We start from the raw sequence: 22973 nt of genomic DNA, 5'->3' as shown, positions 1-22973 counted from the left end.
CACAGTGCTCTCTGCTGACACTTCTGTCCATTTTAGGAACTGTGCAGAGTAGGAGCAAATCCCCATAGGAAACCTCTCCTGCTCTGGACAGTTCCTAAAATGGACAGAGGTGTCAGGAGCATATAGCAGCTGATAAGTACTGGAAGGATTAAGATTTTTAAATAGAAGTAATTTACAAATCTTTTTAACTTTCTGGCACCAGTTGATTAAAAAAAAAATGTTTCCAGTGGAGTACCCCTTTAAGTGGTTAATGTCTAAACCTTGGCAACACAAATGAATATACTCCTAAGTAAAAATGTCCAAATAGTAAAATAGAAAAAAATATGACAATAATGTTTATTTTTTTCATAAATATTGAGTTTAAAATAAATAAATTAATTAATAAATCCCCCCTTCGGACAGTAGTGTCCCTATAAACAGCATAAGAGATACAAAAATGGTTTAAAAATACATCCTGCATCTTAGTCTTTATTTAGCACATGATTCACAGTTAGTCCACTAGGGGATGTGTGACAGTACCAGAGAGAAAATAGAAGTCACAGGGGGGTACACACTTAAAATATAACTTTTAATCAGACACGTTCTAAAAGCATAGGCCCCACAACAAAATTAAGCCAGTATGGTAATTGGACACCAGATCTGTGATATGCAATACACACCGTGTATGGATGAGGTGTGTATTGTATAGAGGGATAGGGTCTAGAAGAGCAGGGTACACAATTATTTGGTCACCCTAGTAATCCCTGTCGGGGAGATGTGGTGAGGTCTACCCCTGCTCCCACAGGGACCGTCGGAGCACTCGCCCTAGAAAGGGCGACCCCTGCCCCGATCTACCCCTTGGACTACACCCTAGAAATCCCTATTAGTAAATAATAGCCCTTGTTCTGGTGTACCCGAGTAATAAGTAAAAGTGTTAGCACCATTATTGCATAAACCGCATAGGTGCTCCAGCTACATGTGCGCTCACGGTTCCACTTTTTCCCTACCATTTACATCTTTCTATTTTTGTAATTAGTTTAATTATTGATAATATTTATCCTTGTACTGTATCTTGCCTGGTTAACCCCTGATGAACCCACCGATGTGGTTGAAACGCGTCGGGTACACCAGAACAAGGGCTATTATTTACTAATAGGGATTTCTAGGGTGTAGTCCAAGGGGTAGATCGGGGCAGGGGTCGCCCTTTCTAGGGCGAGTGCTCCGACGGTCCCTGTGGGAGCAGGGGTAGACCTCACCACATCTCCCCGACAGGGATTACTAGGGTGACCAAATAATTGTGTACCCTGCTCTTCTAGACCCTATCCCTCTATACAATACACACCTCATCCATACACGGTGTGTATTGCATATCACAGATCTGGTGTCCAATTACCATACTGGCTTAATTTTGTTGTGGGGCCTATGCTTTTAGAACGTGTCTGATTAAAAGTTATATTTTAAGTGTGTACCCCCCTGTGACTTTTATTTAGCACAGCATGAAACTAATGACAGGTTTTAACTAGGGGTATGTAGTCACTTCTTCTCATCTTGGGTTCAAAAGCTCGGTCCTCTTAAAAAACTAGGTTGCACACGGGTGAACTTTTTGATGTAGATTAAGTTTTGATTTCTGTGTAAAATTTTTCCCACATGCTAAACATGAGAATGGCTTCTCTCCTGTGTGAATTCTCTGATGTTCATTAAGAATGGCTTTCGTAATAAAACATTTTCCACATTCGGTACATAGGAATGGCTTCTCCCCTGTATGACTGCGCTCATGTACAATAAGAACAGATTTCCTGGTAAAACATTTCCCACATTCTGGACATGAGAACGGCTTCTCCCCTGTGTGAATGCGCTCGTGTTGAACGAGAACAGATTTACTGGTAAAACATTTCCCACATTCAGGGCATGAAAATGGCTTCTCTCCAGTGTGACGGCGCTCATGTACGACCAGTTTGAATTTCTGTGAAAAGCATTTTCCACATTTGGAACATGAAAATGGTTTCTCTCCGGTGTGACTGCGCCCGTGGATAAGCAGATTCGCTTTCTTTGAAAAACATTTTCCACATTCTGAACATGAATAGGGTTTTGTTCCTGTGTGAATTATCTCAGGAACCCACAGTTTGGTTTTAGAAGGGAAACATTCCAAATATTGTGAACCTGTAGATGGCTTCTCCCCGGAGTGACTGTGCTCATGTATGATAAGATCCGATTCCTGTATGAAATGTTTCCCACATACTGAACATGGAAATACTCTCCCATCTCGGAGGCCTAAACTTTGTGTAGCCATCTTTGACTGATCCGAAGTTTCATCACAATAGGGATGGCCGGATAACACATCTCTGTTGTGAAGGACTGAGGCCCAGTTTGTGTTATAGGGGTGTTCTTCAGGAGTATCTTGTGTTTTATTGTTGTCTTCAATTTGACAACCTATGGATAAAACAAGAGGTTCTTCTGAGCCCTCAGTGCACTCATTTTCTAGGAATAAAAAAAGCTATTTATAAAGCTTCGAGTTAAAGTTATAACAAATAAACCATTAAGAAAAGACACTCTGAATATTGTGCAGTAAAAAACACGTCACATCAGTGCTTTCCAAGCAGGGTGCCTCCAGCTGTTGCAAAACTACAACTCTCAGCATGCCCGGACAGCCAAAGGCTTGGGAAACACTGCCGTAGACTGATGTTAGCTGAACCCGCCGAATTAGACGTGTGAGGCCAACTATCTAAGGTGTATAGCAGCCTTCCGCCCTGGGATAAGTCAGGGTCCTAGCTGTCTGGCTGCATCTCACCTTTTTGGAACACAGTGCTCTCTGCTGACCTCTCTGTCCATTTTAGGAACTGTCCAGAGCAGCATATGTTTTCTATGGGGATTTTCTCCTTCTCTGGACAGTTCTTAAAATGGACAGAGAAGTCAGCAGAGAGCACTGTGGTCATGATGTCAGCAGAGAGCACTGTGCCCGTGATGTCAGCAGAGAGCTCTGTGTTCCAAAAAGAAAAGAATTTCCTCTGTAGTATTCAGCAGCTAATAAGTACTGGAAGGATTAAGATTTTTTAATAGAAGTAATTTACAAATCTGTTTAACTTTCTGGCACCAGTTGATTAAAAAAAGAAAAAAGGAAAAAAAAATATGTTTTCCACCGGAGTACCCCTCTAAGGTCAAAATGGGCTTGGTCCTTAAATGGGCACTGTCACCAACTTTATTTTTTGATATGTTGTAGTACTTATGTACTACAACATATCTCTAATATACTTTTATTTATTTATTTTTTTTCATTAAAAAGGTTTAATTTACATTTAAAAACCGGCCACTGAAATAGGACTGATTTTGGAGTGGCAGTCAGTCCTTTTTCATTTAGGCTGCACTCGCTCCCTGCCTGTCAATCAGACAGGCGGGAGCGAGCGCATTGGCTCCCCGGCAACTGGCTGGGAGGCCACTCCTCCCGCACATCGCCGCCGCTGTCCCTGCACGCCCGCTGCCGGACTCTGCAGTAACTGCAAGTGTAATGAGGGAGCGGGGTATGCAGGGCGGGGGGGGGGGGGAGGAGGGAACGGGCTAGTGCCGTAGCGGGGGTGGGGGGGGATAACGGGCTAGCAACAAAAAAAAAAAAATAGGATGGTGGGAGCTACTCTTTAAAGTGGTATTCTTAACAGAAAAAAAATTTATTTTTGAATTTCTTTTTTGTCTTGTCCACAAGTGCTCTCCGCTGACACCTGATGCCCTTATCAGGAACTGTCCAGAGCAGGAGAAAATGCCCATAGAAAACCTATGCTGCTCTGGACAGTTCCTGACACGGACAGAGGGGTCAGCAGAGAGCACTGTGGTCAGACAAAAAAGAAATTCAAAAAGAATAGAATTTCCTCTGTAGCATACAGCTGCTAAGAAGTACTGAAAGGATTGAGATTTTTACATAAAAGTAATTTACAAATTTGTTCCCCTTTAAGGTTTTAAAGGCTAGTTTCACATTGTCGTCGTGCTCCACCCCCTTCTGGCTCCTTTTATTGTGCCAGACAGATCCAAAACGGGTGGCAGCACAACTGATACCACTGGGTCCAGACTGAGCCTATTGTCTTGAACGATCCGTCTGGGATCCAGTATTTTACTGGAGTTAAGTTCCTATGGACTAGCCGACGGAGCTCCATTTACCAGAGCACAACGGCAATGTGTATGAGCCCTAAGCCTAAAAATAGGGTGAAGCTTCCTCTTCTGTATCCCCAAAAAAAGCTCTGCAGTTCCATTTTATCATGACAGGTTGGATTACACTGAACTGTGGATGCTATGTATAAATAACACTTTCCTCACCATTCACAATAGTTGGTAGATAAGGCTCCCCTCTCCCCCTGTCTGCACTCTCATAAAAGTCAATGAGTCCCCTTTAGGCTATTGGTTTTCAATGGTCTGTGTAGCTGCAGTAAAGCACCTCTCTAAATGGTTTTAAAGGGGTACTCCAGTGAAAAAAAATTCTTTAAATCAACTGGTGCGAGAAAGTTTAACAGATTTGTAAATTATTTCTATTTAAAAATCTTAATCCTTCCAGTACTTATCAGCTGCTGTATACTCCACAGAAAGTCCTTTTCTTTTAAAATGTATTTTCTGTCTGACCACAGTGCTCTCTGTGGACACCTATGCCTGTCTCAAAAACTGTCCAGAGCAGGAGCAAATCCCCATAGCAAACCTATCCTGCTCTGGACAGTTCCTGACATGGACATAGGTGTCAGCAGAGAGCACAGAAAAGAACTACACAACTTCCTCTGGAGCATACAGCAGCTGATAAGTTCTGGAAGGGTTAAGATATTTAAATATAAGTAATTTACAAATCTGCTTAACTTTCTTTCTGGCACCAGTTGATTAAAAAAATAACGTTTTTCACTGGAGTACCCCTTGAAAGCAGAGCAGAACCCCAGGCAATATGACGGATTGAGCACTGAGCCAGGGAGCTTATCATCTGGCTTTATCTATTGAACAGTGGTGGTCTCAGCACTGAGACCCCAACCAATCAAAACTTTTGACATTTCTGCATGACATGTCAAAAGCTTTTTTTTTTTACAGTAACGCTCTAATCACTAACGTACTGCATTGCATATATGAAGCTTGTGCATTTCATGATTCTTACTCACCGAGGATCTTATCTACAGGAATTTCCCTCTCCTCAAGCTTTGGCTCAACCATCACAGAAGCCTCCGCCGTGGCTGTAAAATCAGATTCCGCCTCCTGGTAGAATAAGTGGAACAGAATAAGATGTACAACTTCAAAGGAAGGTTTTTAGTAGTGTTTCCCAACCAGGGTGCCTGTAGCTGTTGCTAAACTACAACTCCCAGCACAAAGCCCCAATTTGGAAAAGTTTTTTGGGGGATTATTTTTTAGGACTACTGGTTAAAGACAGTTTTATTATTTTTCACACTTGTTTTTAGGGATATTGGGTACATTATCATTGTTTTTAGAGCTGTTTTGGTGCAGCACTGCACCTCGGGCAATTTTTTAGACTTTTTGGTTTACACTTAAAAAAAAAAAGACTTAGCTTAGGTTTTTGGTGTATGTGAAGAGTGACATTTCAGAAAATGTGACCTGCACAAAATTTATCAAATGCCCAGCAATTTTTTATTTGGCGCAGTCAAGCAAAAAAATTAAAAATAAATAAACGAACTACATCACACATATCTAAGTAAATGCCCCCAAATATTATGATGAAATGTGTGACTTTCAAGAGATTTTTTTTTTTTATTGCAATTTAGACAGGAATTAAAGGGGTATTCCAGCCAAATACATCTTATCATAGGGGATAAGATGTCTGATCGCGAGGGGCCCGCGTCTCCATCTCACCTGCATTCTATGCGGGGCTGTGTCTCCAGTCTCGGAAACATCTTTGTTTACGGGACTGGAGACGTGATGTCACACCACGTCCTCTCCATTCATGTCTATTGGAGGGGGCATGACAGCCGTCACGCCCCCTTCCATAGACTTGCATTGAGGGGGCAGGGTGTGACATCACAAGGGGCAGAGCCGTGATGTCATGATACTCCGGCCCCTGTATCGTCAGACATCATGCACGGAGCAAACTTTGCTCCGTGCAGTGATGACTCGGGGTGCTGATGGAGAGATTGCGGTGTCCCCAGCAGCGAGACCCCCATGATCAGACATCTTATCCCCTATCCTTTGGATGTCTAGGGTGGAGTACCCCTTTAAGGCTTTGGATATGAGAATGTTTTTAAAATGTGTGTTGTTTTCCGTTTTTGTGCAATTGTTAACTCTGAATTGATTAGAAATTGTAATATGGAATATAAAGTTTTATAAAGACTATTTAAAAATATAAAAATAAAAAGCAGAAAAGGCCAGAAAATGTGAACAAAATCGACAGAAGAATAAAAAGGCTGCGTCCAAAGGATCAGGGATTTAATTTGAGCCCATGAGAGGTGAACTGGATGCAACCAGCAGTGAAAGCAATGTTGCAAACTATGAATTTGTCCATAATGTTGGTCACCACTGCAGATACAGGGGATTCCCCCAAATCCTCAGTCACCCTTTGTAATAAGTAATAATAAAAACAATTAACACTGGAGAATTTGATGAGCTGTAAGGTAAGACCTCATATGTATCTACCTGATCAGCCTCTCTGAAATCCAAATTTCTGGCTACACAATCCTGCGAAGACGGCCGAATGGAACATCTCCCCGATGGATTTCTCTTACCGATTCCATCTGTTGGAAACATTGCGACCGAATATAATGTTGATATGTGATCACCAGATGATGGATGTTTCCTGGTGATCCTAAAAATGACATTTCTTTACTATAAATGAAAGGCTCCTCTCACCTGGTGACATGAGGGTCTGCTGATTCTCCATTATGATGTACTCGTACAGATCATTGTGCTCCTCTAAATACTCCCACTCCTCCATGGTGAAATAGACGCTGACATCCTCACACCTTATAGGAACCTGACGCACACGATCATACAGTCATCATTCATATACATTATCCCTTATATAACTTCCCAGCAGGTCTCACCTCCCCGGTTAGCAGTTCCATCATCTTCTGGGTAAGTCTTAGTATCTTCCGATCATTGTGTCTCTCATGTATCAGTGCTTGAGGCGGAGGCTGCATGATGGGGCTCATATGGTCATTAGACATCTTCTTCATTAATGTGTAATCCTGTGTATGGGGAAGAATACTGACATCATTTTATACATTCCCAGAATCCCAAAGACTTCCCATACTCCAGTCTGTCATGTGGTGTTAAAACGAGACGACCCTCACCTCTCCAGTCAGTAGGTAGAGAATCTCTATGGTGATGTTGAATATACTTTCAGTCAGTTCTTTCCTTTTTTTGTCCATCTTCATTGGATGACTTGTGAAGGTTCCCTTCATCTTGTAAAGGAGACAATAAGGAGATGCAATAGGAATGTCAACTGTAAAAAAAGGAGTAAATACTTATTGGTTGCAGTATTGACTGGAACTTGGATTTGCAGGAATGAACTACAGTTATCTTGTTGCCATGTAAGGTTCTTATGTTTATTTTATCCTTTTTTATCCTTTGGGTTGGTGCATGTACTAGATTATAGGGGTACTCCAGTGGAAAACTCTCCTCCTCACTGCTCCACTCTTCTCCTATGGGCGCACGCAGGGACGTCAGTGACGTCCCTGCGTGTGCTACCTCTCAGCGGCCCCTGCGTTTTTAAAGTTAACGCAGGGCCGCAGAGAGGTAACATCCTTGTGTCCTGAAAAGAATTTTTGGGACACAGGGATGTTCCGAATGTGACGGGGGCCCCCTGCAGAAAAGGGGCCCGGAGCAGGCGCTCCATGAGCCCCAATGATGATCCGGCCCTGTGTGCATGAAGCTGTATTACTATGGATGTTTCTTTTTTTTTTTCTTTTTGTAAAGGAAAAATTTTAGTTTCACATACGGGTTATTTATGTAGCCTGTAAAAATTCTTACACATCTATTTGGTGCCTTATTCTATTTTAACACAACATTAATTTTAAAATTTAATGGGTACACCAGCATGTACGTGTCCTAAAATTAACAAGGTGTGCAGTGTGTATTTTCAACCTTAAGAGTTATTAGTTATATAATAAATGTTTTCTATAATTAACATTAACATTTGTGATAGCCTGTATAGTAGGGTATATGGGGTGTAGCTGTGTGGTAATTAAAGGGTGTCTGATTAACCCTTTCTATTCGTGACGCCATGGTGAGGGGTCCTCTGCAATGCTTGTCCTACCAACCACCCTTCACAAGAGCGATAGGGAGGTATGGAATAATTGAATGTCCACAACCGGAGAGTTTGCTGAAAACAGTAGGAATTTTTACTGAAGATTTTATGCAAGCTTCATAACCGGAACAGTCTCTATACAGGCAAAGTCTCTTAGAGATTGACAGTGGTTGGGACCTTAAACATTTTAAAATCCGTAGACTGATATGCGCTGTTCCACTGGATTTAGGGGATTTAGTTGAGGTCCAGTAGTCACACTAGCTTTAGCGGGGATTTAGTTTAGGACTCACCGTTTAGTTTGAGGCTGAGGCCAGCAGGTTTCTGGACTAGCTTGTCTTTGAAAGTTGCGCAGATCCATCCTGCTAATCCGGCATCCACAAGAGCAGCAACCCAAGAGAGCGATAATTGGCTACAGCTCCCTTATATGGGCAGGGGCTGGACTAAAGCTCACTGGTCCATAACAACTGTCAATCTTCTGTACAAAGAGTTATGGGTAAACATGTGACCCAAGGACCTCCAAAAGGTCCTCCATCCTACCATAGAGGAATTAACATAGTCACATGACCGAAGGTCCTGCGACGCCACCGAGGTAAGTATACTAATATGCATTAGGTTAAATATATACATTATTAAATATGTACACATAAACATTATAAAATTTGAGAAAGAGGAGACGACTAGGGGCTGTCGCACCTGGGGGACCCGACCTGAACGTAGTAACTCTGACTTTGGGGACCACCATACAAGGTACGGTATGCAATACGGTACCGGGAGACCACACATTAAAGGAGAACTCCAGACCATAAAAATTGTCCCCCATAGTGCCGGCAGTAAAAAAAAAAATTAAGATTTACATACCGTATTTATCAGCGTATAACACGCACTTTTTAGGCTAAAATTTTTAGCCTAAAGTCTATGTGCGTGTTATACGCCGATACACCCCCAGGAAAGGCAGGGGGAGAGAGGCCGTCGCTGCCCGATTCTCTCCCCCTGCCTTTCCTGGGGTCTAGAGCGCTGCTGCCGCCCCTTCTCTCCCCCTGGCTATCGGCGCCGCTGCCCGTTCTGTCCCCCTGACTATCGGTGCCGGCGCCCCATAGGCCTCCGGCGTGCATCCCCGGCGTCGTTGCTTTGCGCTGCACGGCGCATGACGTCAGTGCGCCGCGCCGTGCATAGCAACGACGCAGGGGACGCACGCTGGAGGCCTGCAGCAGCGCGGACCCGACCCAGGTAATTATGCCACCGGGGATGGGGGGAGGCAACGGGGCAGCGGCGCCGGCAATGGGTGCCGCTGCCCCTTCTCTCCCCCTGGCTGTCGGCGCCGCTTCTCTCCCCCTGGCTATCGGCGCCGGCACCGATAATCAGGGGGACAGAACGGGCAGCGGCGCCGATAGCCAGGGGGAGAGAAGGGCCGGCAGCAGGACTCTAGACCCCAGGAAAGGCAGGGGGAGAGAAGCGGGCAGCGACTGCCTCTCTCCCCCTGCCTTTCCTGGGGGTGTATCGGGGTATACACGCGCACACACGCACCCTCATTTTACCAAGGATATTTGGGTAAAAAACTTTTTTTACCCAAATATCCTTGGTAAAATGAGGGTGCGTGTTATAGGCCGGTGCGTGGTATACCCCCAATAAATACGGTACCTTCCTCCGCTCCCCCGGGGGCCTCCGGTAACCGGCTCCGGTCTCCGCCGCAATCCACTTCCTGGTTGCCGGTGGTCGGATGAAGCGGCAGTGTGAGAACGCTTCAGGACACAAAATTCTTCACTACACCGGCACCTGCGGCCGGGGCCGAAAACGTCACAATGCCGCTCAGCCTATCGCCGGCCGAGTCGGACTGCGCTGCGGCTGGTGATTGGCTGATTCATCCGACCACCGACAACCAGGAAGTGGATTGCGGCGGAGACCGGAGCCGGTTACCGGAGGAAGGTATGTAAATCTTCATTTTTTTACTGCCGGCACTATGGGGGACAATTTTTACGGTCTGGAGTTCTCCTTTAATGTAGTAGCTTTGTTTCATGATGCAGAACAAGAACAGTTGTTAAAGTGGGTGTCAATTTCCCATTCTGCAGACGTCTGCTCTTTCTGTAAGCCAGGTTGGACCTGGAATACATTTGCGACTTTTAAATGAAGATGTGACTTTTTTTTTTTTCTTCATAAATAGCGACTATCACATTTCATAAATACATGACCAATGCAAAGTAAAAAAAATAAATAAATCAGAAATGTGCTTTGGAATAAGCGAAAATCTAAAAGTCGCAGCATGTATAGAAAAGTCGCACATGCACAAATACTTGTGCCTTTTTTTTTTTTTTTACGCAAAAAAAATATATATATATACTACGGAGCATGATCAATCTCCTTCACAGACATTTGCACATACCAGTTTTTCCCAACCAGGGTGCCTCCAGCTGTTGCAAAACTTCAACTCCCAGCATGCCCGGACAGCCAAAGGCTGTCCGGGCATGCTGGGAGTTGTAGTTTTGCAACAGCTGGAGGCGCCCTGGTTGGGAAACACTGGCACATACATATACACTTACTTTCGGAGTCTGTGGAATCTCAGGAGTTGTTCTGTACAGTAGTGAAGGGGTGGCTGAGCTCTAATAGACAGGACTATCGAGCTTTTTATTGTCCTAACCTGCTCTTTGTTGTCTTCTTAGCCAGGACCGTGCAGACTGCAGCTAAAACAAATCTCCCTCCTCCTCCTCCTCCTCTTCCTCGCTCTTCCATTCAAACACGTGAACAGGCGTTCTATCAAAAGAAATAAGAGGGATAAATGGGGAGGCGGGAACCTTACTCCAGGAGGCTAATGATAGAACGGGGACCTGGTTGTATTACCTTTAAACTGGAAGGGACATAGCTGGATTTCCTCATCTCTTCCCCTTTAAGTGAGAGCACATAGGACAGGAAACAGGAAGTGATGTCAGATGTGGATATTCTCGTATAAGAAGTTACTGTTGGCTTTTATTCCCGAATGCCTGGATTTCACGAGGAGATAGTAGCTAGCTCCTTTTGCGCCCGAGGCAAGAACAGAAGATTTTTCCGCTTGAAATAGTTTCTGCACTGTATTTGCTCAAAATTTGCATGGAATTTGTGCGGAAATTATGCACGAAAAATAAATAAATAAAAAGGAAAAATTCCAATTGGTGGTTGTAGTCCAGCAAAAAAAACAAACAAAAAAAACAAAACAGTTTCCTCCTATATTCCGCATGGAATTGCGTGTTAATTATACATGATTTTTGTGCAAATTTTGCGCGAAAAAAAACTAATTCCGCAGCAGAATTTTTACACGAGGATTTTTCTATATTCCTCAGTGTTCACACTGAGGAATTCATGAGGAATAATTTCGGTCAGGAAATTGTTGCCTTCTGTCATTTTATCCATCATGCGAAATTCAAGCGCAGATGGAATGAAGAGGAAGGAAGGAGGAGGCTATTTCATCTACTTTCCTGAATTCCGCTCGAATTCCGCTTGAAAGCGATGTCGGGCAGAATTTTTTTTTACCATTGACCTCTACTGGATTCTGCTCGCGGATTCCGCTTGAAAAATTAACATGTTCTTTCTTCAAGCGGAAAGGAATTCAGCATCGGAATTCTGCTAGCAGAATTTCCGCAGTGTGAACAGGACAGCGGAAAAAACATTAAATTTAATGGGCAGAGGAGATGTGGATTCATTTGGAGCGGAGAATTCAAGAGGAATTACTCGAGTAAATTCCTCTTGAATAACTCAGTGTGAACGCACCCTAAGGGTGCGTTCACATGCTATTACTAGCGCGGGTTGCCCGCTGCGAGTTACGCTACCATTGATTTAAATGGGTCCGCAGTTCGCAATTAGTGTCAGATTTGCGGACTGTCCGGTAAGTCGCTGCTAGCTACTAGTGTGTGAACGCACCCTTATAGTGATTACAGACCTGTTATGTCCAGTGACTGTAGTAAAACATGACGGAAACTAAACAAATTTGGTATTGCTGTAATCAGGGCGACCTAAAGTATCAAAATAACATGTTAGTTTGACCACAATGTGAATAGCTAAAAAAGAAAACCTCCAAATAGTTGCATTTTTTTTCTATTTTACGGCACAAATTATAATTTTTTTGTTTCAGAGCATGTGTGATGGAAAAATGAAAGGGTCTGCAGACCGTAAAATAACGAGTGTTATGGCTATTATAGGGCGAGGAGAAAAAAAATAAAACAGATGCGCAAAAACTAAATAAACTAGTAAAGACCTTATAAACTATTTTGTGTGCCAGGACTAGTGGATCATCATGAAGGACAAGTAGGTTGTGCTGCGTTTTAGTCCCTTGGACAAGTATTTTTTATTCATTTCTACACCCCTGTAAACTTCTAATGTGTCTAGATGACATGTGAAAAGTTTTTTTCAAATGAGAATGATGCTTTATACTGAGCAGATTTCCAGCTAAAATGCGTCAGGGATTTTCTAATGGCCGTTTAACCCCGCGATCGCCCGCTATTTTATAACGGGCATTATATAATGGGTACTTTTCATAGTGTGAAAGCAGCCTAAGTTGTCCTCTTTGGTCATCTTCTCGTTCCATCTCGGACCACTGTGATGACTTCTTCCGATCACGACTCATCTCAACAGAATCTGTCAGACAAACATATTAAAAGGGTACTCGCACCTAGATATCTTATCCCCTATACAAAGGATAGGGGATAAGATGTCTGAATGCAGGGGTCCCGCCCCTGGGACCCCCGCGATCTCTCCTGCAGCCCCCTAGTCATCTGCAGCACAGAGCTGAAGCTTTCTCCGTGCCTGATCACTCACGAAATAGGGGTTGGCAGTTTGTGATGTCAATGCCCCGCCCCCTCATGATGTCACACCACACCCCCTTAATGCAAGTGACTAGACACCTTATCCCCTATCCAAGGAGATAAGGTGTCTAGGGACGGAGTACCCCTTTAAGGTGGCCATACATTTTAAATAACTGTTGACTAAATGACACTTATCTCTTTGGACCTCCCCATACATATTAGGCTACTTTCACACTGCCGTTGTGCCCCGTCTGAGATCGTCCGTCAGGCACTTTTTACTTTTTTTTTTTGTCTTTACGGTAGTTAATCTGGATGGGGCACAACGGGTAACAACGTCTCCCATTTACTATTATGGGTTCCATCGGGCGCAGTTGTTTTTATTTTTCGGGAGTAGCAGAAGAAAAAGACGTTGCATGATGTATTTTTTCTCCCACTATTCTCCCCGGGTTTCCTGACGGACATCGCATTGCCATATCACAACGACAGTGTGACTGAAGCCTACCACTGTACGGCAAGGCTGAACTTACATATGTTGGCTATTAGAAGTTGAGGGGTAAGCCACAGGCAGAGAGCTCTGAACAATTGGGTCGGTGGTGAAAATCCAACATGCCCAACCCTTCTCTTCTCCGACATTATCTGTTGGTGGAGAGTTGGTAGGCCACCATTCACCTTAGAGAGGTGTATCTGGCTCTGCTTGCAGGGTCCATTTTCCAATAGTCCATGTTTTCTGTGTGACTTTGTTTAGCCCTTTAAAGTCAATGGGCATGTCAGGCTCTACAGCAGGTTCCCATTTTGGAAGCATTCTGACATACATCCTGAAGGAAGGTCTAAAACATTATGTGAACGCAGCCATAGACTGTCTGGTCCCAGTTTTAGATCTAAATTTTATACCAACTTGAAGTCTTAAAATACCTCAATGTTGGCACCTTTTGGTGCAATGTGTTGAGGCCATGCCCCTCCTTTGTAAGGCCACACCCTCACAGTAAAGCCACGCCCCTTGTGGAGCGAGGTGCCTGTCTAAAACTGTGATTCTTTTAAGTCTGACCACAGTGCTCTCTGCTGACACCTCTGTCCATTTCAGAAACTGTATGTAGCAGAAAAGGTTTGCTATGGGGTTTTGCTCCTACTCTGGACAGTTCCTGACATGGACAGAGGTGTCAGCAGAGAGCACTGTGGTCAGACTGGAAAGAAATACACAACTTCCTGTGGAGCATACAGCAGCTGATAAGTACTGGAAGGATTACAGCGCAACTGTCATGAGGTTTGGGGCATATAACTTAACCATGGTGTGTATGGTGTGTAAAATATGTCTCCAGCTTTACCTTTATCCCTCTTATTATGGCTTTTATTAGCTCAAAAAACACTTTTATATGCTGCCACTGACAGTCGGATAGGCATGGCCAGGGGTTCGCTATGCCCCGCGGACACCATGGCTATCCCCTGTACACTAGCACTAATACAGCTGTGTGATTGACACACAGGTCCCAGCGCATGCGCCCCTTATCTTTCATATGTAAGCGCCAACCGACATTTCTGTACAGAGCGCAAGCGCTCACTTCAACTGTCTGACACCACTGTGCGCATGGGCAGTGCCCGTCTTTCTCCTCTTACTGATCTGAAAACATTTTTTTCCCCCTCTGAGTACCCCTTTAATTAGCAGGAGGCTGCGAAAAAGTTTATAGAGACACTATTATCAACACAGTCTCTTATCAATTTTTGGGAAAGCAGCAATATACTCAAAGGGTCCCAGCAGTGATCTAATAAAAAGAATATCGCAGAATGTGTATCAAAAACATCTCTCCCACACACTTGAATAAGGCTGGGTCCACACTACGTTTTGTCCCATACGGGAGCGCATACGGCAGGGGGGAGCTAAAAGCTCGCGCTCCCGTATGTTACCGTATGCGCTCCCGTATGTCGTTCATTTCAATGAGCCGACCGGAGTGAAACGTTCGGTCCGGTCGGCTCATTTTTGCGCCGTATGCGCTTTTACAACCGGACCTAAAACTGTGGTCAACCACGGTTTTTGGTCCGGTTGTAAAAGCGCATACGGCGCAAAAATGAGCTGACCGGACCGAACGTTTCACTCCGGTCGGCTCATTGAAATGAATGACATACGGGAGCGCATACGGTGACATACGGGAGCGCGAGCTTTTAGCTCCCCCCTGCCGTATGCGCTCCCGTATGGGACAAAACGTAGTGTGGACCCAGCCTTACAAAGAAGTTTTGTGATTTATCGGGCGCATCACATACTTCTATACTATATTCATGCAAAGACTGTAAAATCATATGAATTGACAAGTCATAATCAATCAACATGAATAATAGTTACACATGGTTATAGCAGAATAATATCAGCTGCTAATCATCTCCCATAGACTTCAATGTTAAACTTTAACGTCCGGTTTTTCACCAATTTATTTTTTTTGCCGGACCAAAAACTAGTGCATGCACCGTCTTTTGTGCCGGCAAAAATAACTGACAGTAGTAAAAACGGAAAACAAAGAAGAGCCACACAAGGCACCTAGTACATTATCCTTAAAGGAGTACTCTGGTGCAGTTTACTCCTGCTCCGTCCTGCCCGGGCTACAAAAAAAAAATGAAAATAAACCATCACTCACCTGCCTCGGCCCATAATAGGCTGAGCGCCATGTGACGCTTCGTTACACACGGAAGTATGAAGAGGATGGACCGGAGGACCGATCAGCTGTAGTGGTGCTCCGCGGGAACCCAGGAAGGTGAGAGATGGTTTATTTTCATTTCATTTGCAGCCCGGGCAGGACAGAGCAGGAATACTCTGCACCAGAGTACTCCTTTAAGTACAAAATCATGAATGTTAAAAAGCTAGTATTGTGCTCACCTTGAGCACAATAAAATGTGCATATGACCCCAACAAATTGTGTACAGGGTAAATGAAGAGAATTCGTGAGTGCTGCGATGCCATAGGGGAGTGGAAACAGATGAAGGACTGTCCACGAGAGGTGCAGGAGGTTCAATGAAAAAATCCCCCTTTAGGCGCTGGTTCTCCCAAATAATTCACTTAGGCAGATATTCATACAAAATGAAACTTTTTATTAGTAGACCAATGACGCGTTTCGGGTTGGAACCCTTCCTCAGATTGGAATGCCAAATCTTTTTTCTTGTATATGTCTTCGGAATATGTTTTTTCTTTTTTCTGAATGTCATATTGTAAAATTATTTACAAAATATATAAATAAACAGTTATATAAAAAAAAAAGTTTCATTTTGTATGAATATCTGCCTAAGTGAATTAATTGGGAAAACCGGCGCCTTAAGAGGGATTTTTTCATTGAATCTCCTGCATTTTTTTTTTTATTACAGGATGATACCTGTGGTGTGAAAGGGGCCTAAAACTGCAACTCCCAGCATGCCCGGACAGCCTTTGGCGTGGGGTTGTAATTTTGCAACAGCTGGAGGCACCCTGCTTGGGAAACACTGCCTGAGAGCTCAGTTGACCTGTCGGTTCTGCATTAATCTTATGCGTTTGTGAGGGACCAATACTTGGTTATACAACAGTGCACTTGTGTATTTAATACAGTAATAAAACTGGGACAACACGGTGACAGCTCCCGGGCGGCCGCTCCGCACATCGGCGCTCTGCCAGGCACATAGAACCTTTTCAGAATGAAATCGGTATTCGACTAGTCCCGCCTACTTCCTGCTTTCCCTGGCTGTGAATGAAGGCAGCCGTGCAGTGTGCAGACTGAGCCGCAGACGGAGGAGCAGCACTTGCAGCTGGTAATAGGGAGGGGGGATCTCACCTTGAGGGGGTACCACAGCGCCGGAGGGGTTAACCCTTTAGCCTCCAGCACTGTATCTCTGTGTATACATCTCACCCTGTGTATTTGTTGTGACTGTAGATCGGGGGGAGGGGGGTGTCAACTCCCCAGAAGTGACTCTTCTCTCTGTCATCCTATTAGATCAGGGGCTTTTTTTTAAATTATTATTATTATTATTTTTTTTTTAGGACTTTTCCTTTCTTTTGTTTTGCACTTTTGTTCCTACCAAAAACAACGCTTTCTGTGTACGTCCTTGACTTCTCTTTCACCCTTGTTTTATTTTTTCTTTATTTTTTTTTTATTTTTTTTTTAGCAACAGGCGTTACAGTCTAGGGATGTGCAGCTGATGGAAAAGGTAGAAGTGTTATTTGGAATCTAGGAAAGTTGGGCGATGATTCCCTCTGGTAATTTTAAAGGGGTACTCCGGTGAAAACCTTTTTTTCTTTTAAATCAACTGGTGGCAGAAAGTTAAACATATTTGTAAATTACTTCTATTAAAAAATCTTAATCCTTCCAGTACTTATTAGCTGCTGAGTGCTACAGAGGAAATTCCTTTCTTTTTGGAACACTGATGACATCACGAGCACAGTGCTCTCTGCTGACCTCTCTGTCCATTTTAGCAACCATGCATAGCAGATGTATGCTAAGGGCAGCATGGTGGCTCAGTGGTTAGCACTGCTGCCTTGCAGTGCTGGGGACTTGGGTTCAAATCCCACTAAGGACAACAATAAATAAAGCGTTATTATTATTATAATAACGTCAGCAGAGAGAACTGTGGTCGTGATGTCATCAGAGAGCATTCCAAAAAGAAAGGAATTTCCTCTGTAGTATTCAGCAGCTAATAAGTACAGGAAGGATTAAGATTTTTTTAATAGAAGTAATTTACAAATATGTTTAACTTTCTGCCACTAGTTGATTTAAAAGAGAAAAGGTTTTCACCGGAGTACCCCTTTAAGGTTGGGATTTTTTTTCTGTATATTTTGGCGCATTTTACCGTCATAATTCACAGGATCTTGCTACCGATTTGACCTTTTGCGTTGCTAATCCAGGATAGGATAGGTAGATACTGAAAATCCACAATATGCCCTCACATACGCCGTTGAACAATCCATCATTTATTGTATTTAAAACCCTATTGAAATGTTTTGTATTGTATAAACAGGATGCACTGTGGAAATTAGCAACATTTCTGCTATATCTGAATGCTGCCTTATTGGGCTGGGTTCACACCACGTTTTTGCAATACAGTTCCTTTGAAACTTTATTCATAATGGAGTGAAAAGTTAAAAACATTTACGTTTTTTTCTTTAAAAAAAACGGATTTCTTAAAAAAACGGGCATCATTTTTTAAACCGTATACAAGTTAAAATTTGTACACACGTTTTGATACAGTTTAGTCCGGTTCTGATGAATCCGTTTTTCATCAAAAACCTGATACGGAAACTGTATTGCAAAAACATGGTGTGAATGCAGCCTTATTGGGCTGTTGAAATCCAACTGCCTGATCCGGTGTTTCCCAACCAGGGTGCCTCCAGCTGTTGCAAAACTACAACTCTCAGCATGCCCGGACAGCCGTTGGCTGTCCGGGCATGCTGAGAGTTGTAGTTTTGCAACAGCTGGAGGCACCCTGGTTGGGAAACACTGGCCTGATCCTTCTCTTCTATACATCTGCTGTCAAGGGAAAGGTCAAGAAGCACCCCACCATACACAGTGTTTCCCAACCAGCCTTTGGCTGTCCGGGCATGCTGGGAGTTGTGGTTTTGCAACAGCTGGAGGCACACTGGATGGGAAACACTACGTTAGTTAGTCGGCCAGCTAAAATGGTACCTGTCGTCAATGAAAGAAAAAAAAAATTATATGTTGGAGAGACATATATTAAAAGTTTTGTTCAGTTGGGGTCTCAGTGTTTAGACCCAGACCAAACACAAGAGCGAGCTGCGTCCTCTCCTGGCTCTGTGTCACATGACCTGTAATGACTGATAATGTAAGTCTATGGGACCATCCTGTTCATTACAGTATTGGGATTTGCAGTGGCTGAAATAGGTAGAATTGTTGTTCGGAATCTGGGAAAGTTGAGTGACGATTCCCTCTGAGAATTATTATTGTTTTTTCTTCTTCTGTGTATTTTGTCGCATATTACCGACATAATTCACACAATCTTGCTACCGATTTTACCTTTTCCATTGCAAATTCAGGATATGATATGTAGATGCTGAAAATCCACAATATGCTCTCACATACGCAGCAGAAAAATCCATTACTTGCATATTTAAAGGGGTTATCCAGGAAAAACTTTTTTTTTATATATCAACTGGCTCCAGAAAGTTAAACAGATTTGTAAGTTACTTATATTAAAAAATCTTAATCCTTTCAGTACTTATGAGCTTCTGAAGTTGAGTTGTTCTTTTCTTTCTAAGTGCTCTCTTATGACACCTGTCTCGGGAACCGCCCAGTTCAGAAGAGCTTTTCTATGGGGATTTTCTTCTAAACTGGGCGGTTCCTGAGACACGTGTCATCAGAGAGCACTTAGCCAGAAAAGAACAACCTTAACTTCAGAAGCTCATAAGTACTGAAAGGATTAAGATTTTTTAATAGAAGTAATTTACAAATCTGTTTAACTTTCTGGAGCCAGTTGATATATATATAATAAAAAAAAAAAAAAGTTTTTTCCTGAATAACCCCTTTAATACTCCACTGAAATGTATTGCATTGTATGAACAACAGACAGCAATTGGCTGACCAGGAATGCTAGGAGTTGTAGTTTTGCAACAGCTGGAGGAACCCTGGTTGGGAAATACTGTCCTGGTCCTTCTCATCTCAACATCTGCTGTCAAGGGAAAAGTCAATAGGCCCCCACCATATACATTAGGTCAGTGTTTGCCAACCAGCCTTTGGTTGTCCAGGCATGCTGGGAGTTGTGGTTTTGAAAAAGCCGGAGGCACACTGGTTGGGAAACATTGCAATAGGTAGTTGGGCTGAAAAGTTTTGATCAGCCGTGGACTTAGTATTCAGACCCTGACCAATCACGAGAACTAGAGGGGAGATGTGTGCACTTGTTCTCTCCCGGTTCTGTGTCATGTGACCTGTATGGACTCCTATTGTAAGTCTAAGGGACCATTCTGTTCACATAGACACAGAGTGGGGAGAGACACGCTTGTTCTATCAGAGTTAGTCAGTAGAGATGAGTGAAGTTAAAGTAATTTGATTTGTCAATAACCTCCCGGCTCGGCGGTTGCTGACTTCAGGTGCTCCGGTGGGCTGGAAAAGGTGGATACAGTCCTAGGAGAGAGTCTCCAGCCCATCAGAGCACCTGAAAGCTGAACTAATTTATGCTAAAATCAGCAACTGCCGAGCTGAGAAGTTCATGACGAATCGAATCACTGTAACTTCGCTCATCTATATTCGTCAGCGCAAATCTCTTGCCATTCATTCTACTGATTGGTCTGGGTCTGAACACTCAGACCCCGACTGATAAAATCTTTTGACCTGTAAAAATGTTTTCATTGATGACCGTCCCTCAGGAAAGGCCATCACTGTCTGGTCAACAGGGTCTGACACCGAGCACCCTCGCCAAAACACCCACTTGTAGATAGACGCATTTATAGGAGTAGTGTAAAACTTATCTCTTATCCAAAGGATAGGAAAAAAGTGTCAGATCGCCGGGAAGTCTGAGCACTGGGGTATCTGGTATCTTCTGCTCACCCATACTTAGAGGGGGTGTGTCAGGCGCCGCTTCGCACGGGGGAGGAGGGACGACGGACGACAGTGTTGACACGCTCCCTTCCTGGGGAATGCTGGGGTGCCGTGAAGGAGATCGCTGGGGTTACCAGCTGTCGGACATCCACCCCATTGATAGGGGATAAGTTTTACTGCACCACAGTACTCAGTAAGGATCGACCGATATCGTTTTTTTTTTTTGGGGGGGCCGATACCGATAATCTGGGGCCTTTCAGGCCGATAGCCGATAACTTATACCGATATTCCGGTATAAGTTATCGGTTATTTCTCCACCAACCCCCCCCCCCGCACACCCCCCCGGGCCCTGAAGAAGTGGCTGCAGATCATTGATTTAAAGCGGGCGCTTTAAATCAATGAACAGCAGCGCCTTTTGCGGGGCCAGAGACCGCCGCCCGCTTCTCTCCCCCTGCCTGTCCTTAGTCCAACCACCACTGCTGCCCCATTGCCTCCCCCATCCCCGGTTTTATAATCGGTCGATCCCTAGTGCTCAGCCCTTGTTTATAGCTATATTTCCCAACCAGGGTGCCTCCAGGTCTTGCAAAACTACAACTCCCAGCATGCCCGGACAGCCACAGGCATTAGTTTATAGTGCAATCCCTTTTATTATAGAAGTTAAGGTTCTCCTTTCCTTGATATAAAGGTAATTCTGTTCAATTACATCTATATACATTATAGCCCAGATCTATCAAACTGTGAGGGGAAAAGTGGAGAGATTTTTCCACAGCGACCAATCACAGCTCAGCTTTCACTTTACCAGAGCGCGTTAGCTGTGCTGTGATTGGCTGCTGTGGGAAAGTCACTTCACTTTTGATAATTCTGGGCCTATGTTTGAATTGTAATGAACATTTCTGTGTTTTATATATAAATTTATAATTTTTTTTTATTGTTTTAGGTCTGCAAGGTCCGACCGTGGCCCACACACTACTGTATCCTCCGGTATCCCCGTATGTTGTGAGCGCACTGTCAGCTGATGCTGGGCTCCGTAGGTAGACCGTCCATGTAGCAAATTCATTGGCCACTCTCTAAGACTGTATTACAATGGGCGATGACGGTGAGTACTGACGGGTATAGAAATCTTAATTTGCAGTCTAGGCCTGACACCATGAATGGCCATTTCTTTAGATAAGCAGACTCAAAGGGAATCTGTCAATTCACTCTGCCTGAACTACGGCCAGCATGAATTAGAGACAGGCCCAGTTATCACAACAAACTGTAATTTGCTCTAGAACACACCAGGGTGCCTTCAGTTGTTGCAAAACTGCAACTCCCAGCATGCCCGGACAGCCGAAGGCTGTCCGGGCATGCTGGGAGTTGTAGTTTTGCTGGAGACGCCATGGTTGAAAAAACACTGCCATAGGAGGACTAATGATGTAGGCGGACCCAGATGACTGCTCCATCGATAGATCTCCCTCTATACACACAGAGCCTTACCCTGTTTTTTTTTTTAAACAACTGGTGCGAGAAAGTTAAAAAGATTTTTTTAAATGACTTCTATTAAAAAAAAAAATCTTAATCCTTCCAGTACTTATGAGCTGCTGTATACTACAGTGGAAGTTCTTTTCTTTCTGAATTTCCTTTCTGCCTGACCACAGTGCTCTCTGCTGACACCTCTGTCCATGTCAGAAACTGTCCATTACGTGTGACCCTACCCTAAAAGTTCCAGGCGATCTCTGCAGCCCCAGAGTAACACCATCAGATGTGTAGTCTTGCGTAACGCATAAGGGTTAACAGTTTTATAAAGTTTCACTGATATATCTCCAGCCGTTTGGAAGTTATGCTGGAACATATATACACGAACACACTGCTCAAAAAAATAAAAGGGAACACTTAAACAACACAATGTAACTCCAAGTCAATGACACTTCTGTGAAATCACACTGTCCACTCAGGAAGCTACACTGATCGACAATCAATTTTACATGCTGTTGTGCAAATGGAACAGACAACAGGTGGAAATTATAGGCAATTAGCAAGACACCCCCAATAAAGGAGTGGTTCTGCAGGTGGTGACCACAGACCACTTATCAGTTCCTATGCTTCCTGGCTGATGTTTAGGTCACTTTTAAATGCTGGCGGTGCTTCCACTCTAGTGGTAGCATGAGACTGAGTCTACAACCCACACAAGTGGTTCAGGTAGTGCAGCTCATCCAGGATGGCACATCAATGTGAGCTGTGGCAAGAGGGTTTGCTGTGTCTGTCAGCGTAGTGTCCAGAGCATGGAGGCACTACGGAGACAGGCCAGTACATCAGGAGATGTGGAGGAGGCTGTAGGAGGGCAACAACCCAGTAGCAGGACCGCTACTACTGCCTTTGTGCAAGAAGGAGCACTGCCAGAGCCCTGCAAAATGACCTCCAGCAGGCCACAAATGTGCATGTGTCCACTCAAACGGTGGTATGAGAGCCCGATGTCCGCAGGTGGGGGTTGTGCTTACTGCCCAACACTGTGCAGGACGGTTGGCATTTGCCAGAGAACACTAAGATTGG

The 22973-nt window shown here is 43.9% G+C and overlaps 2 protein-coding genes and 1 long non-coding RNA gene across 9 annotated transcripts in view; 2 read left to right on the top strand and 1 right to left on the bottom strand.

The window, feature by feature from the left end:
- The window catches only part of LOC130274307 (uncharacterized), a 60838-nt gene extending 54538 nt beyond the window's left edge, over positions 1 to 6300 (top strand). Inside the window, exon 3 of the long non-coding RNA XR_008844317.1 lies at positions 5112 to 6300. This is a non-coding gene — a long non-coding RNA (uncharacterized LOC130274307). The remainder of the gene's footprint in view (positions 1 to 5111) is intronic.
- LOC130274306 (oocyte zinc finger protein XlCOF7.1-like) lies at positions 339 to 11271 on the bottom strand. 6 transcript variants are annotated; one of them, XM_056522488.1, is made up of 9 exons: positions 11018 to 11269; positions 10818 to 10930; positions 7230 to 7381; positions 6981 to 7143; positions 6787 to 6910; positions 6574 to 6671; positions 5094 to 5187; positions 1460 to 2457; positions 339 to 466 (listed from the first exon to the last, which is right to left on the bottom strand). In XM_056522488.1, exons 4-8 carry the CDS (start codon positions 7110 to 7112, stop codon positions 1559 to 1561), a joined length of 1347 nt encoding a protein of 448 aa, XP_056378463.1. In that variant the 5' UTR covers positions 7113 to 7143; positions 7230 to 7381; positions 10818 to 10930; positions 11018 to 11269; the 3' UTR covers positions 339 to 466; positions 1460 to 1558. The 6 variants fall into 6 exon arrangements, with proteins under 6 accessions (XP_056378463.1, XP_056378460.1, XP_056378458.1 ...); XM_056522485.1 differs by having other exon boundaries at positions 6981 to 7124; positions 7230 to 7340; positions 11018 to 11268; XM_056522483.1 differs by having other exon boundaries at positions 6981 to 7124; positions 11018 to 11266.
- A 5311-nt stretch (positions 11272 to 16582) lies between these two features.
- DPY19L4 (dpy-19 like 4) overlaps positions 16583 to 22973 on the top strand; it is a 74401-nt gene continuing 68010 nt past the window's right edge. The window contains exons 1-2 of one of the 2 annotated variants that reach the window (XM_056522479.1): positions 16583 to 16710; positions 21382 to 21540. In XM_056522479.1, the coding sequence (XP_056378454.1) occupies positions 21528 to 21540 (13 nt within the window). In that variant the 5' untranslated portion in view covers positions 16583 to 16710; positions 21382 to 21527. Of the gene's footprint in view, positions 16711 to 21381; positions 21541 to 22973 lie in introns of those variants that run through there. The other variant, XM_056522481.1, reaches the window with a different exon arrangement.

The sequence above is a fragment of the Hyla sarda genome, chromosome 5, assembly GCF_029499605.1.
Source record: "Hyla sarda isolate aHylSar1 chromosome 5, aHylSar1.hap1, whole genome shotgun sequence".
NCBI classification, from domain to species: Eukaryota; Metazoa; Chordata; class Amphibia; order Anura; family Hylidae; genus Hyla; species Hyla sarda.
This window is presented reverse-complemented; position numbering and strand designations above follow the sequence as displayed.

Coding starts and splice junctions, on each gene's coding strand:
- LOC130274306 (XM_056522482.1), bottom strand. CDS start 11,053: ATGAGGAAATCCAGCTATGTCCCTTCCAGTTTAAAG. Junction 7,341..11,017: donor ATGTCCCTTCCAGTTTAAAG/GTAATACAACCA, acceptor CTCCTTTACAAG/ATGAAGGGAACCTTCACAAG. Junction 6,911..6,980: donor TGGAACTGCTAACCGGGGAG/GTGAGACCTGCT, acceptor CGTGTGCGTCAG/GTTCCTATAAGGTGTGAGGA.